Source organism: Apteryx rowi, unplaced genomic scaffold (genome assembly GCF_003343035.1).
Source record: "Apteryx rowi isolate R43461 unplaced genomic scaffold, aptRow1 scaffold_91, whole genome shotgun sequence".
NCBI classification, from domain to species: Eukaryota; Metazoa; Chordata; class Aves; order Apterygiformes; family Apterygidae; genus Apteryx; species Apteryx rowi.
This window is the reverse complement of record NW_020451216.1, coordinates 838,081-855,267: the sequence shown is the minus strand read 5'-3', so window position 1 is coordinate 855,267 and position 17,187 is coordinate 838,081. Positions and strand designations below refer to the sequence as shown.

The 17,187-nt window shown below is 41.3% G+C and overlaps 1 protein-coding gene across 3 annotated transcripts in view; it reads right to left on the bottom strand.

Moving 5' to 3' along the window:
- The window catches only part of LOC112978264 (sodium channel protein type 5 subunit alpha-like), a 173,054-nt gene that overhangs the window by 110,999 nt on the left and 44,868 nt on the right, over positions 1–17,187 (bottom strand). For all 3 annotated transcript variants that reach the window (XM_026091567.1, XM_026091569.1, XM_026091570.1), the window contains exons 8-10: positions 7,761–7,902; positions 6,540–6,737; positions 2,049–2,231 (exon numbers count right to left, since the gene is read on the bottom strand). In XM_026091567.1, coding sequence (XP_025947352.1) covers positions 2,049–2,231; positions 6,540–6,737; positions 7,761–7,902 — 523 coding nt within the window. The remainder of the gene's footprint in view (positions 1–2,048; positions 2,232–6,539; positions 6,738–7,760; positions 7,903–17,187) is intronic.

Here is a 17,187-nt window from a genome sequence, read left to right as displayed (position 1 = left end):
AGCAGGCAAGGGGATCCAGCTCCAGTTTACTGCATAATCAGACATCTTCATAACAGCTAGGGAAGGAACGTTGCAGTGGGAGGACAAGAGATAAAGAAATAGGGCAGGAAATGAACTGCAGGGAAAATGAGAAGAAGAGGGAAGAAGAAGAAGCAGAATACGACGGAAGAAGGTGATAAGGGGGAAAAAAAAAGAAGAGCAAGAAGAGGGATATGATTTAATAGTTTGTAGAATGATTATCCCAATGCACATATCTGCTTTAAGGGTAGGTAACCTCAGTACACAGCAGTCTTCCTTACACCTAAATATCAGCCTTGACGATCCACTTTGATGTCTGCTAGTGAGAGTGCAATTCTGATGGAGTATCAGAAAGACATAGCCAAGCACTAAATACACCTACACACTGACAGAGTGAAAAGGATGTTCAGAAAATGCATAAGGAATTCAAGTCTATCCCCTTCCCTCATAGCTGTGAAGAGGAAATTCATGGAATAAGAGCATTTAGGCAGAACATACTTTTGATTTTATCGCCTGTATCAATTTTCCAGCTTCTTCAGAACTTTTCAATGAGCCAGGTATATATGAAGAGAGGTCAGATCTCCACAGTATCCACAAACCAGCCAAACCAAAGGAGCCTGATTTCATTTCGCACTGTATCTTACACCACTAAATTATGTAATGATACTATTTTGTGACACTGGTACAAGGAAGAGTACAAAAACCAGGTCCATGCTAACTAAAAACAACTCATTTGGATTGCTACCAAATTTTAACTGGTCAAAAATCCATGCTTGGGTTTCCGTGACACAGTCATTGAGACTGATTTCTGATGGCAACACACTTACAGCTGCTCAGATTGCATCTGAATGATGACTCAGCCTCACCCCCTCCAACTATGCCAGACACAGCCTTACAAAGAAGATTTACTATAAGCTTTGAAATGTGTCTCCCGTGTCTCTCATGCATATGACATCCAGGGGCGAAAAGTGAAAACAAGAAATATTAATCTAAGAAACAAACTGGCAATGCACAGCTCCAATCCATGCTCATTCTGGTATGTGGTGCCTTGAGACCTATCCAGAATGAAGCTAAAGAGCAATTCTAGCTTTAACAAAGGTATAATTAGTAATGCAACCCAGTCACCCAATGAAACAACAACAAAACCTATTAAAAAAACATGTAAAAAATACATGTCATTTACAGAAATCCAGCTCTATGTAAATTTTGTGAGCTGGGGAGTCATTAATTGGTCACATTTACTTACATCACTTGCATGTTTTCTATGAGTTTTTTATGGCTGCCAAATATCCCTAAATTCACTGACAACAAAATATTAAAAGACTTAGCCCATTACATGGCAATTCAAAAAAACAAACAGACTGATTTAAACTTTGCCCTCAGTTAAGCAAAGACGATTTATCTGAAGCTATTTATGATCATTTGATACATACAGTATGTGCAAATTCATATTCATGCATGTCAATAACATTTATTTAAACCCCTATTTAAGAACATCCTCACTCCATTTTTTTCCTGAAATATAAAGTAGAAACAAGTGCCACAAAGTTTTGACTTGAAGGCAACTAGCAAAGGAATAGAAAAATGTTAATATCTTCTTTGTATATCATTAAAAATGCCCTCAGAGACAAGCTTCCTCCTTTCTCCTCCTCTCTTTTCTTTTTAAGCTGTGCATGTTTCTTGTAAGAATATTTTAGCTCTGGTAGGGATAGGATAGGTATAACCAGATGAATGAAATTAGAATAAGAAAATAAATCAGGTTGCGGGTAATCTTGAAGTGAAAAAAATAATAAAAATAAAATCAAAACAAAACAGATTCATAAGGATGTTTAATGGGCATTTTTAATTCATTTTGAAAATAAAATGCTAATATGTTTCCTTCTAACATAGAATGTCTGCACGTCAGCCATAATGTCAAATATCTGATTCTTCTTTACAGCTGAAAGTTTGAGTTTTAATTGTCTGTTCAGAGCTTGACCTATCCAGCAAAGTACACTGTGAAATAAGTGGCATTTCAGACCATGACTTACCATTCTCCTCTGACCATCATCGTATTCAGACCTGGGATTCCTTTGGTCTTCCCCATACTCTTCTGTTCCCAAAGACTTCTTTTTCTTTCGCCTATTTCTTCTTTCTTTAGCATTTTTGGATGCTAAAGGTGACATTTCCAAAGAGCTAAGTGACATTGAATCAATTCCTTTAGCAGCTAGTGCCTAAAAGAAAGATGGTAGAAGGTGCAAGATGTATCATTTGGGTTTAGGATGCCAGTGAGAAGTAATAATTATTCTGTTCAACAATTATTTTTCATGATAAGTTTTAGGTTGTATAGGAGATAAATTAAAAATTCTAAGTGGTCATTCGTCATAAAATTATCTCAAGTGCCTGGAACTTGTCTTAATGTTTCTAACCTCTCCACTTAGCCATGAGGAGAATATACAATAAGTCCAAGCAATCCAAATTCCTGCTATAAATATACATGTGCAGGTCATGCTGCTATCCAGATCTACTCTAAACCTATGACAGAGCATTAGGAATGGCCATATAAAACCTGATTTATGTAGAACTCAAGGACAAGGTCCTCCTACATTTCACTAGAGGAACAGCCTGTGTGTACACATCTGCATGTGTGCACTGCACAGATACTCCCTGGAATAACACTTGTGCTTCCAGTTAGAAAGATCTTGACTTGGAGAACGACAAGACTAACCTTCCCCTGAACTTCAGTCCCTCAAATTGAGAAAGCTGGACAGGAATGGAGCCACGCTGGCTGCTGGGAGCTTTCCTCTCCTACCACAGAGGGGTACTAGTAACTGCAGGCAGTTCAGCTGACACTTTTTTGTAAACGCTTATCCCAAGCAGCAGCACAGACAGCTATGATCAGAGATCCAATGAGAAAACCATGGGCTTAACTGGAGATAAGGTGGACTTTGCTACCCATGTGCTTCAGTGCTGTGCTGGCTATCTTACAGGATCACTGCAGGAACTTGCTGATAACGGACAATCTGCTGGAAACTCAGCAGAAGCCAATTTCAAAAGCCTGAGCACACAAAGCAAGAGGCTTGAAAGCAAATGAACAGCCAAAAGGAGGAACCCGTATACTCAGAGGAAGCCGCAGCCCACGCTAGCGCGCTGGATCTCCATTCAGGGTATGGGAGGGAGGAAAGTGAGGGCTCCTCTATCAAGCCAGCTCTGAGCACAAAGCACAAGGTCAGGTTTGGAGAAGCCGCTTGTCTCAGCAGTACCAACACCTCAGGCCTGGAGACAGGCCATTTGCAGAGCCCCAAGTCAGAATACATAAAATGAGTGAATTATATGTATATATAAGAAAAGAAACCTCTCCAGGTTCCCAAGAACAGGAGAAACCTATGAATCCTCAGTGCTATTGTCTGTAAGCCACTAGAATCAAACAGGCAATCAGCTCTCCGCAACAAAATACTCCCTTCCTCCCACAGGCATCAGTCCAAGGAAAGTGAAGGCACTTAACAGTCGTGTAAAGAATCAATCATGTATTTCAAGGAGTAGCGGTAGCTCTATCAAGCTGAGAGAGCAGCAAAACTGAATTCCTGTGGGAAATACCTTTCATGAGCAAGCTGCTTAGAGCAGAGAGGAGAAGRAGGGTTCAGACGCTGGTCTAGGCTATTGTTCTTTTTTTGAGTCAATTGATTTAATTGCTATGCTGAAGTGCTTTCTCCTCATAAAGATTCAGCTAGTCTTTTGGTGTTAAGTTCAGGTTTAGGAATGTGTTAGACCAATTGTACAAATTGACTGATAGACTCCAAGCACGGCTATCAATTATATTTGTGCTCCCTTTGTACTGGACAATGTAAAAGCTCATCAAGCAAGTTTCTTTCTTTTTTTTTTTTTCCCTGATTGCCATCATATTTTATTTATCTAGAAAATATTGTAGGTTGTGCTATTTGGCTTGTTGTACCTTCACTGTTAATTAAGCTAATTTTCAGTTTCTTTGCATTTTCTTCCCTATTGCTTGGGTTGAAAAGTTTCTACCCTACGTGCTTTCTTTACTTGTTGAAAAAAATTTAGTCCGAATTGTTTCTCGGCATGGAGGATGTCCCCACATCCAGTCTATATCTACCCTTTTTGGTTTGGTTCCCATGACTGTGCTGGACAGTCTCCTGCCCCTCAGGCACTGCATGCCATAACCCATTGTGTTAGCTCCAAGGAAACACCTGGGCAGAGAAAGGGATTGGGACTGAGCCTGCACGACGAGGATGGGTGGTGGCTGGACGATGGGACAGAAGTTTAACTCACAAGATCTCTGACACGGGGGTCATGCAGGGGATAGGACTTGAGGCAAGAACTCAGTGGTAGGGCAAACCCAAGAACTTGGGATAAAGGCTCTTCGGGTGAGACAGCTGAGATATTAGGCCTAGGGAAAGGAGCAATGGGTGGCGGAAAAACCAAAGAGGCTGGAGAAGACAGGGAGAGAGCTGGGGGAAAACAAGTGGAAGTGTCCCTGTCCATTGCAACATGTTGCTCCACTAAGCATAGAATACAAGATAAGTCTCCCAGATCCCACCAAACCTCTCCTGTTCACAGACAGGTACAAAATTATCCCAATCAGGAGTCAGCCTGCAGGACGCCCACAGACCCTTGAGGCTGGCAGCAGCAAGGCGGTTCTGGAAAGGATCTTGCTTTGCCCTAGCTGCCTGATGGCACCACTGCCAGGGACAGCTGAAGGCTACACAGTGTAGCAGACCACCCGGTTCATTTTCCTGAGCCTCCTCTTCAGGATATCTAATTTGAGTTGTTGGGGTTTGATTCGTAGAATTACTGAGCTTCACATGAAGTTGTGGAGAACTGTATCTTGTAGATAAAAAGTGACAGGCGATAGTGCCCAGGCATCTCAGACACCCCAAAACTGGTGAATATGTTTGACTTTAATCTCTCTTTTCCTGAGTTTCCTCTCCATAAAACTGGGATAATACTCCAAGAGTATTGCAAACACACATGAATGTTTTTGAAGCACACAGAGTTTATGCAGTGACAAGAGCCACTGAAAAAACCTCTGAAGATGTTAGTCATTTTGTCTTTGAAGCAGGCTTTGAACAAAATGACTGAATAAGGAACAGCATGCTTGAGTAGGCCTAAGGCTACATAGCAAAYGATGAAAAAGTGAAGAGCTGCTCTTGAGTCATGCACTGTCCACCTTTTGTACTGTGTAGGGCACAGGAAAAAATAGACATGATCATRTGAGAAAAGACTATGCTATAAAGCATATACATAAAAGGAACAAATTAGGTTTGCATGAGCAGCCTTCATTTTGTCACATTCTGACTTTCAGGGCTTACTGTTCCTTTTTTGTGTACATACATGCAGGCTTAACTGAAATCAAAGTCTTCAAAAGGAAATTCTTAAGTATCTTTAATTATAGCTGGGGCTACCAGAGTTGACTGTTATTAGGAAGACTCTGCTGGAGTCAAAACACATGAAAATTTGTATAAAATAGGTATGAGTTGGAGCTCAATTTACTCCCTAAGGTTATGGTAGAAAGTTATTCTGTTCAAAGTGTCTATATATGGACTAAATTGCATCTACCTATTACTTAAACCATCAAAGTAGATCTTTAAAAGGACTTAGCCGATGCATAAGCTTCTACTAACACTTTATCAAGGATGAATTGTATTTTCTATTTTCTTTCCAAGGATTTAAATGGGCTTTGGATTAGGCCCCTGAAGCCATACGTACCCAAAAGAAAATTATGTATATTAGTTTATAYTGTGTATCAAGGATTTATTTCTCTGAACTACAGTGCTGCATGTTATTTCAGACTAATTTTCTTATTGTCTTCTTGTTCACAGCACCTAAAATGTTCTCTTCAGTCAGTTAATAAAGACTTTCTACCCCACACAAACCACAGGCAAATTAACTAACTCTATTAAGACTATATTGTTACAGCCATGCTTTGGCCTCCCTGTTTTGCTCAAACTTACAACATGACATTAAACCCATATCCTTTGCATAATGTGCAAAACTTAACCTCGAGATCTGCCTGTTCATTTGTTCAGGTACAAAGACATATATGTTTCAAACTGGTCACCCTCCATCTTTATCTTATCAGGCAGTTGGGTGTTAATGGCTGTTTGAATGAAACAGCGTGGAAATGAACATGAACTAAAGCTCAGGAGGAAGAACGTTCAGCCAGGGCTATGACTGAGCTACCAAGGTCRCTGGTCTGTGCTCAGATGCAGATGTAGTTGCATCATCATGGAAACATTTTTTATGTCAGCCAATATAACTTCCTCTGCTGGTATGGGCTAGTACAGTTAAACCGGTACAGCTCTGGATATGTAAATCCTAAATGGCCCCTATCCTAGCAGGAAGAGYCATCATTTTTCTTTTAGAAAGGATTGTAATTACTCTGTCCTGGATAATAAACATTAAGCTGTTTTCAGGCAAACTCTTATCTCAGTGATCACATAAATGTAAAATAAAGAGAATGTGAATCTCAAGGTACTGACTGTTCAAGTTACCCAAGGCTAATCATGTCATAGCTTACAGACCTCCTGCTCTTTCTTTAACATCTCCATGGCTTCCCGAAACTTCCTTTCCTTCTCCTCTGTTTCAGCAATAGTGGCTTGGTTCTGCTCTTCATAAGCCATGGCTACAACAGCCAGAATCAGATTGACCAAATAAAATGAGCCCAGGAAGATGACCAGCATAAAAAAGAGCATGTAGATCTTCCCAGCAGATCTTAGAGTCTGTAAACACAAAAATTAAATGGCTAACACTTGCTTACAACACTTTTCAAACAAACAAACAAACAAAAACAACTTTCATAAAATGTTTTTAGAAACTTATATTTACAGTATTATTTCATTCTGCCATTGTTAATAGTCTGAACAGAATCCCTGTCAGGACAAATGAAAACCACATTCAAGGAAATAAGCTTCTCATAAAGAAATTTTTATGCTGCAGTCAAAAAATTCTATGTGCCTTGCAGTAAAATGCAAGGATGTTTTCCTCCTTTGCCAAACACCTTTGCTGGATTTCTTTGAGAGTAGATAGTTTAGCTTCCCTCACATAGCTCAATCTATTTTTGTCCTGTGCATAGAGACTTTCCAAGTAGGATTCATCTTGTTTCCCTTTAGGTGTCTACAGTCTAGGTCCCTTTACTATCAGTGGGGAAAAATAGATACTTTCAGGGTATAATTTATTATAAATTCAATTTTAGACATCTACTTCAGGATAAAGAACCTGGGCTCCATTGACTGTGTTGCCTGGTTCTCCACCAGATTTATAGACATAAATGGAATTTAGTGTAACAGGTTGAGCTTTTTATGGATACCTCCCATGGTCAAGGACCTGATGATGGTGACAGAAACCACTGTCTGCTATTATAGGGTCAAATAACAAAAGGGCTTGGTGTTATTTGCCATAGCATTTCCAACCTTCCTGAGTTACACCAGCCACCAAACAATCATTATGTGTTGATGTGATATCTTTATTAAGTGGCAAACTTCATTCAGATTCAGGTAAATTACTCATTCAAAGCTTCTTTCTCTAAGTATCAATTTTCCCCTTCCTCCCCAAACACCCAGTTTAATGTCTTTTGGTATCATCACTCCTAAGAAATTAACTGTAGCAATTGATGGTTCTTGCCCACAACACAGAGGACAATTCATCTAATGACTATCTTTTTTTTTTTTTAATTATTGCATATTTAACTGTAACAGGAGATGTGTTTATTTTATATTTTAAAAATTTACAAAAAAATCTCATACCTGTTGATAGAGACGTTCCCAATAATCCTGGGTCATAAGACGGAACAAAGAGAGAAAGGCCCAGCCAAAAGTGTCAAAGCTTGTGTAACCATGGTCAGGATTTTCCCCAGCCTTCAGGCATATATATCCCTCAGGGCACGTGCTGAAAAACATGAGACAATAAATGAAGCATATTATAGATGGCTTCAGTGAGGAAGAACTGATTTCCAAGGCATCATACTGAACGCTTTTGGTTATAGGCTCATAGGTAAATTCTTCCACTGGGTGAAAACACAGGAAACACACACAGGTGTATGCTAACTTCACAGTACCAAAGAACTTTGCGATATTATTTTTTCTTTGAAAGGACAAACTGAGAAATGATAACCATCGCTTGAGCTGCAATGGCAAATGAGTGCCTAGTATTTCAGGTATTTGAAATAGATAGGAGTTAGGGGCTTAAGCAGGGGTTTAGTGTTTAAATATCTTTGCTATCTTGGCAGTCATTCCTAATTAAAATCATAAACTAGGTACCTTCTATGACAGTTCTGGATACTACTGTGATGGTGAACCAGCTTTTCAGGTTTAGTGGTCTGTCACTGGCTGGACTACATCAGYGTACATCATCTGAGCACCTTCCACCCCCTCACTGCTTACCATGCATCCACCCTCTGCTGACCTTGCATCCACCCTCTGGAAGGATTAAATCTTTAATCTAAGGTACTCAACCCTTTGTTCGAGTCACCAGAATAGCCTGGGATGATGACATCTTTTTCTGTTTCTCCCAGGAATTTTTTCTTCTTGTGTGTCTTGTGTCCCTTGTTAAATGGCATGTAGGTGGCATGACTATCACTGACTCTCATTTAAACTGTGATACTCCTTACCATTGATGTTCTAACCCCTATGCCAAAAAAAAAAAAAAAAAGAGAGAATACTCTCTGCTTTAGAGCTAACGATGGTACTATGCAAGTACTCAGTTCCATCATCACATGAAATGTAAGGTGGAAGAGACAGCCTGGCTGCCCATGTCCCCCTCTCCCTCTCTGTAGGCAACTTCATGATAAATGTTTAGTCGAAAGATCTACCCCACACACCTCCGGCATAGCACAAGCCACTAGACACTTCCCAATTGTAAGAAATTCCCTGCAAGAAATTTAACACATCCAGTAATAAGCCAAACCTTACTGCTCTATAGTACCATAAGAAACAAATATGAGATCAAGGCATCGCCAACGCCCTAAACACCTGCAATATTAGAGCATTTGTTAGGTAGGAACCGCCTAACTAGCTGGAAAGTGGATCTCAGCAGAACTTGCAGTTTCTGTTTCTGTTCTTCTTATGCTTCAGATAGGGAAGATTTGGTGCAAATTCTAGTTGACACAGCTAGGGATGGTCAGGGATGGTTAGGGAAGAACAGGGCTTGTGAAAGCACTTTGACAGAGACCAGAGGCATTGGCAGAAACCGACTGCCAAGCAGGAGGTTGTTAACAGARCAACACTCTCTGCTCTGGCAGATGGTGAGCTTGAAACTCCACCTGTCAGAAGGAGGAATCAAGGTTTTCTGAACTGTCTTCAGACAGGCTGATTACTGAGTAATATCCAGTCACTTGAGCTGAAACAACACTTCACCAGTCACGTGGAGCGTGTCCAATGTGTACAGCTTTTAATTTTTTTTCTGCCATTAAAAACCCCCAGAGTGTTTCAGCCACTGCTGTTTTCTAGCAAAGCAGAATATTGCCATAAATCAAACTGAAAAGCGGTAATATAAATAATGAAAAGTAATAATAATGCAATAGTAATGAAATGCCACCCAAAAAAGAAATTGATTCCTGAGGAAGCAGAGTGTGTCTCRCTATGAAAATCAAGGACTTTTTGAAAAGACATAGCAATTATATATTGATAGAGATCAAATCTTTATAGCACAGGGTAGCAACCCTGGATTGCATGTTGAGATGAGAATACATTGCTATAGGTTTTGAAGTTACAAATCTCCTACAGTGTCAGCCACCAACATTAGACATTCAACAACACTTTAAGCAGCTTAATCTAATATTTAAAAATTTGTGCTTGACTAATGATAAGTCTGCTTTGAACACTGAAAAAGGAATGCTGAAGCATTGCAAGATGTTGCCATATCCATATTTGCAGTGGACTATAGAAAGAGCAAGAAAATGAAAAAGAACTGTTTATGTTTAATAAAATGTAATATATAAGTGTGAATATAATAAGTGATTCTGYCAGCTTAGGTAGAGCCAAGTTAGTTTAAATCAGTTGAGAATTTAGAAAATAGTAAGTATATCTCACAAAGGAAGAAAATAGAGACACTTTTAATTTTTTCACTGCCAACCTAGAAGTGCCTCCTCCCAGAGCCTTCCTACTTTGGCTTCCTATTGTTTCCTGATCAGAGACAGAGCTGAGTAAAAATTAAAGTAGCATTACTGAGTTAAGAGAGAAGAAAAYGCAGAAATTCCAGCTATGTTTTTTTTTCTTTCTAAAATATGCATATGCACCCTGAATTTCTGTGGTATATCCATGTCCTTGTTTACCGCAGCCTTTTAATTAAATCTCCTATCTCCCAAGGGCAGCATCTGCTATCAGGATCTGGCATTAGACTTCTGCCTCTGATCCACTGYTACAACATACAGTGTCCACGACGTGCTGCTGATGTTATTGAAGAGCTCCGAGGAGTGGATCCTCTGGATTTCTAAAAAAGAAACTTGCTCTGCTCACTTGTGCAAAGACATCATGTCCAAACAGGACATGAAAATCCTTGTAAGACTTGGTTCTTTTCCCATGAGAAACTGACTGYGTTGATTCCATTGGCTGGAAACTTAGTCCAGAGATGGACTAAGTTGGATTATGGAGAGATGGATTGTGTCCRGAGGTGGAGAGATTTTCCTTAGTCTTTCACTGAAGACCTACCCCAAGCGGCTCYACTGAGCTGGTCTCACTGCTTGGATTTTGAAGTTATTACATACAGTTGAGTACATCTGTGATAGACTTGAGAGATATTACTTTAATAGTGAACTTAAGCCTAGGTTGGACAGCAGGTTGGAAATTAAGTTTCACCTAAGATAAGTTGTCAATATCTTAGGCAAAATGGAAGTTTTGCCATTGTTTTCAAATGCGAGCAAGACATTTCCCTCTCAATTTCTTCAGGCTGTGAAATCTCCCCAATCACCCTTATGAGTGAATGAGCACTGTGGTTGAAAGAAAGGGAAATACTGGGAGTATCTGCACTCAGATCTACTCTCATATGAACTTCTTCGCACCACGAGATCAGAGTCTACAGACTCTTAGAGTCACTGCCAACATTGCTGACTGGGGAGACTCCATTTCAAAGTATATTAGAGCATTTGATAAAAGTAATTTACTAAAATTGCTTGGAAAGCCCTAGTAAATGGAGATGCAACTCYTCTTACTATGAAAGTGAACAATGGTACCTCAGACTAATATTTTCTGTTTATAATACAGTTAGTATTTTTGCATGTTTATTTTTGTCTTTACGTGTCTCTAAAACCTTTTCCACTCAGCACTAGATTGCTGGTGTGAAAAGAACTGTCTGACTCTGCAATGAATGCACGTGGTACTCTAATGTTATGTTCAGCAGTCAGAACATTCAAACGAGGTGTTTTCAGCACAAAAAGCATGAACTTCAGTTAGAAAATGCTATTAACATTAGATCCCATCCCTCTTATGAAGACTAGACACTTGAGACAAAATCCTTTACTTTTCTACTTCTTACACTTGCTCACCCTCTTTTGTAGCCGACAGAAGTGGTAACCCGCGGGTCGTGGGAAAACTTTAAACACTATGAGAAAAAGAAAATGCTGCTTCCTAGAAAAATGCTCTACAGAAACTTAGGTGGAAGAYTCTCACATAAGAATATTATTCTGGAACTGACACCATTTCCTCCAAGGACTTTTTTAAGGAGTCTCAGGATTTTGCTGAAGCATCTTAGACAAATAGTGTTAAGTCTTCCCCTTTGGATGTTTTAGCAAAGTCTTTAGCTTCTGTTCCCTATGGAGAAGCATTTCACAGGATTGCACTCTCCTCAGATGCACAACGATGGGCGATGACAACAAACTACATAAATACAACATCCTTCACAGGAGCCTCACAGGATGCTGTTCAATTCATCACAATAAAATTAGTGTCATTGATTCAGAAAAGTTAAAAGCATCAGTCTACCTACCCATCCATCAGGCTGTAATCACCATTTTGAGCTGGCATTGGTACAGGAAATTAAAGAACACAAGAAACAGCTTTGTTTTAAGTAACATAGATTGGGAATGCCAGAGAGTTATAGCTGAGGGGCATAATTACAAAATGCTCTGGCTCAAGACTTTAATCTCAGCAAGCCAAGTAACCTGCTGATCCAGACTGTAGTGGCCAATATGGCTGTGCAATAAAAGATTTTTAAACAACCATATGCTGGATTGTAACATTTAGATCCTGAAAATACAGAGAGGGCTGTCCATGTGTTACTAGGTATTAGCAATAAACAGTTGCTAATGTCAGCTATGACATCTGTAAAGTAAAGTCTGTACTTTGACATTGGTTGCAAAAKCACACTACACCTTGCTACATAGAATTGCTTATAAAAGAAGCAAAAATTGGAGAGAAAGGGAATCTCCCTGCCAAAAATACAAAACAAAACAAAACACCAAAACTCAAAAAGACCCCAAACCACTTTGRGGTAAAAGATTTTTAGTGTTTCTGCTAAGGGCACAGCCTGAGGCCAAGAATTCAAAATAAAAAGCTGAAAAGTTTATAGTTGAAGTCTTTGACACATGGCTAATTCTAATGGAATGAAAACCACCCCCGTGTGAGTACAACGGGATTTCAAAGCGTGGAAATAATAGCTGGAAGGAGAGCAGGTATCCATGGCCTCCAAGGCATGCTGATGCTCACATCCTTTGACCGGCCTCTTTGTGCTGAAGTCCTCAGTGCCACGAAGGAGAGGCCTGAACCTCCTCAGGACACAGGTCCCAGTGCTTTTCTCCACACTTTCCATGTTTTCTTCCCCTCCCTTGGCTTTGAGGGAGGAAACCAGCAGTCAGACAGGGAGCGTGTAACGGGTGATGTTTGGTTGTTACCAAGACAGATCCTTAGGCTAATATTCGCTCTTACTTGACAAGATRAAACTACCCTTTCTGAAACAGGGCAAGATTTAAAAATAAATGGATGTTGTAAGGGTGACTATCCACGTAGGAGAAACGGACTGAAAGGGAGCGAGCCCAGCACCATCCCAGCCAGGGCCGGACATCGCAGCTGGTGGGGTTCAGTCTGCCTGAAGCTCGTAGGTCACTCTCCTTCCTCTGTTCTTTCTTGTTTTGCTATATTAAAGACTCATCRTAGTTAGAGGGTCTGACTTACAGCTCTCCATTAATTACCATCTAAGGCACTGCAAGAGCCAACRCTCRACTCGCAGAGGCACGTTTCACATTGGYGAGGCCTGACTGCAAGCCCCCAGCAGCTCTCATTCCAGGTGCCTGAGGGGTCAGAGAGAATTTGAAGGGCATTTTTTTTTAAAACAAGTGGTGCCAACAATCTGAAAGGAGGAAAGTGCAAGCAAATCCAACCAAACACTGTGGGAAAAAAAAAATTAAAAGAGCTCAGAATAAAGGACAGGAACAACCAAGTGCTGAAACTGGAGGAGCAAATGGAAGGAGGCTCACAGCAGCAGGCTTGCTTAGAGGCTCAGAGCACCCGTTGACCTGTGCATGGCACTGGCTTGAATACACAAAACAAGTTTCAGACTCCCCCACTGGCTACRTGTTCAAGCACATAGAAAACCAGTGGTTTTGAGATACCAACCCCTTTGCGCACACATGAGGATAAGGAAGAGGAAAAACTCCCTCTGCCCCAGTGYGGCTTTCTTAGACTTCATGCAGCAGCAAGGTAAGCAAACTTGCATRTGTCCTCATGCGATCGGGTGGCCAGACACTGGATTTGCTGCCTACCCCATTAACCAAAATGTAGGCCAATAATCTATCATCATAAACAAAATGATAGATTGCTCTTTAATGAAGAATGCAACTTGTAGTCAGTCAGCTTCTCTTACGTGGCTGATGAGCCTATTACAGCTTTGGCTAAGAGGTAATAGCTACCTACCCTTAAGAACTGAGTGGATTTGGATTTAATCCCTGCTGCCACTATTAACTAGAGAYATGATCTTCCAAATACTCAACCGATCCCTAGGAGTGGAGACTATTGATGTTGCCCCTGAAATCTGTAGCTATATAATACAAAAAGTTGCCCTTATAGCCCCTGCAGCATCTTTCAGGTGACAAACTTGCTTTCCTACGGTTCTTATATGCATTCAAGAGTCTTCCTCACCATGAGCAAGCCATCCTGATCCTAATATCATTGTAACCAATACAGAGTAGAGAGAAAAGCTTATGCTATTTACATCAGAATCTAGTTAAACTCATTTAAGATATGCTGTACAGTCTGAAGGATTGATATTGCTTATTAAACCAGCATGTAATTGGGTCATAAGCTCTAACAGTTTAAGCAATACAGTTCATTCTTTACAAAATACAATCACTTTGGTGATATTTAAAGCAGTCACATTTGGAAACTGAAGCCCCTTCCTCACTCCGCCAGCCTTTCCAGCCTTTCCCACCCATCAGCCAGCTGCCCCATTGGACCAAATCTGGTAAGCATTACAAGCACACCGGTCCATTAGTCACATGCCTGCGCTCCCAGGTAGCCCAATCCCTGGGATGGGCCTGTTCATGCTCTAAGTTTAACACAAACCCTACCAGACAGGTCACCCCTGACAAAGCTCACTCGTTCAGAGGTGACCTGTGACTAGTTGTTTCTCCTGACCTTTCCCATTCCTCACTCTCCCCAACAACACAATATATRCAACTACGAAGACCAAGCCAGGTCTTCATCCCAGCCGGTTCCTGGACTGCACCTCTGCAATACCACCCCTCCCAGCCAAGCAGTCTCTTCTCGCCCTACTTGTCCAGCACCGAGCACAACGAAGCTTCAATTGGAGGCCTTTTGGTACTCAGACAACACGTAAAAATGATAATAATACTGGCTTAGGTTCAGGCAGCTCAGAGCTGCAGTGGTCCTAATTGCCAGCAGCAGAATAAAAGCGATGACTCTGGGCGTTATTCCCTGCGTCAGGTCCGTGATTTCCAGCGCGGCTGGAGTCGCGTTGCACGGCACACTGGCTTTGTAGCCGGGGACTAACTGCGGTGGGAGAGCACGCTGTCTGACACGCTCTTCTGGCGGGCACGCAGGCTGCTGCAGGCACTCGAGTCTGCCAAGGACCGGCGAGAGCTGCAGCGCCAGGCTGGACACGGCAGCGACGGGGGAAACGCGGGAAGCGTTTGACAGCGGCACCGCTCCTCTGTGCAGTGTGTGTTTCGTCTCTATCCTTGAAGGGTKCGATAAGCCTTTGCAAGGAACTTTAAACCAGCGCGTGGAGGATGTATTAAAGCAAAGGAATGTTTTTACAGTTTGGAGAGATCAAAGTGCCGCATCGCTCTACGTGCCGTGAGTACTGCTGACAGTGTGTTGGCATGGAAAACTGAGCATGGAAATGTTGCTTTTGGTACTCATGGTAACTACGAAAACAGGTATCTGGTGTGGCTTTATGTGCTGGTATTAATTACCTTAGTAAAATGCCACAACACAAAAGAATACAAAGCTTTTTTTTTTTTTTCTTTCTTGCTTTTTTTTTTCCTCCCTCTAGTGATGCTGTAGAAAGAGTTAGGACTCCCTTAAAAACTTTGTGGACTATTGTATCACATGGTCCCTTTTATGTCCCCTACATGCCATAAGCTCAGTGACAGCAGGATTTACAAAACCGTACAGAATCCTGCCCCACTCTGTACATTACATTAATGCACCTTGTTAAGAAAAATCAAGGTCATAGTGAGGATAAAGGTAGCTAAAGTTTCTATAGCAACAGTTACTAGGATGCAGTTGCCAAAGGTGCTTTCTTGTTACATCCTGAAGTAGCTTTACTGGCTGCTTTTCCTTCCTGTTCACTAGTCTTTTTGGTAATATCAGTACAGACACGATGCAAATGCACTTTCATTGTCAGTACGATCTTGTAGACTACTCCTGCCCACGAGCTGAATATACAGTACATATCATGTGAGAGGAAAAAAAAAAATTAAGCAGTCTGACCTTGAGATCTGAAGAGGATACAACTGACTCAAAACACACACACTTTTCTGAGACAGCTGGCTCCCTCTTGTAGTTACGAGTGAAAAAGTGAAAAGAGCAAAGAGGTAAGCAGCTCTTTTTCTGCTTGTTTACTTTGCACATTCACAGCATTTTGCCCATTTCTGTTTCTCCTAATGGACAAATATCCTTGCTGTTTCTATTGCTCTTCTGAACCTTCAGGCTCAGGAGGAAGAAAAACAGCAGCCTAAACACAGTAGGAAAATGTCCYGGTGAAATTACAACAGCAAAAAAGTGGAACTGCTTTAGAGCTGAAATATATCTTGCTTTTCTGTGGACAGATAATTCCAAGCTGCTGCAGCCCCCTTAAGTCCGACAGGAAGCAAGACTCCATGGTATTGGGCATCTTATCAAAATGAATGGTTAATATTCAGCAATAAGGAGCATGCTGTAATTACGCTGGCGGCACAAGTCCGGTGCAGCATGACGCATTACGCTTTCCGCAGACCGCTCGCTAGGGGATTCGGTCCAATGATTACAGCAGGGCAATACCTGGCAGAGGTGCTGCTGATGCTCAGTTGCATCTAAAAATAGGGATCAGGCCACGTCTCCCTGACATATGCACCCTTTGAAGGCTTTCTGGCCACGTGCCATCAACCGGGGCAGGCATGAAGTACCCAGGCCTGCCCTTACGCACAGGTCATCGAGCACGTTGCAAAAGGGTAGAAAAAGGGTCCAGCTATGGGTTTTGCTATTGGCAGTATCACCCTAGAGCTCCCCATAAACACTTGTGGATATATGGCAAGTTTGCCCTCGACGACCACTTTTACACGGTAGGGTATAGCGCTGCTTGCTGCCAAGGGGCAACTCTACCACTTTCTCTTCCCGCAGCGCTCGCAAACTGATGATCTCCCAGCTGATGCTGACACTGGGTTTCACGGAGGCTAGAGCAGCTTTCAGCTTCTGCTTCTAGATAAGGTCTTCTACCACTTCATCGTTGTACCAGACCTTCCTCAGGACTTAAAACAAGGTGCTCAAAATTGGATGAGCTCCTAAACCGGGAATTAAATAGCAAGGCAGATTAATAGGAGAATTTGTATTCCCTTTGAAAATCAGAGTAACTGGGCTTTCTCCATTTATTTTAACCAAATCAAATCAAAGTAGCTGAAATGGCAAGGAGAATCAACTGGATTAAATCCAAGGGCAGCCATATCTAAAAGAACAGCCAAATCTAACCCTGAAACTAGAACTAGAAATGTGAATAATTCTGTAAATACCACACTACATTTTTTTG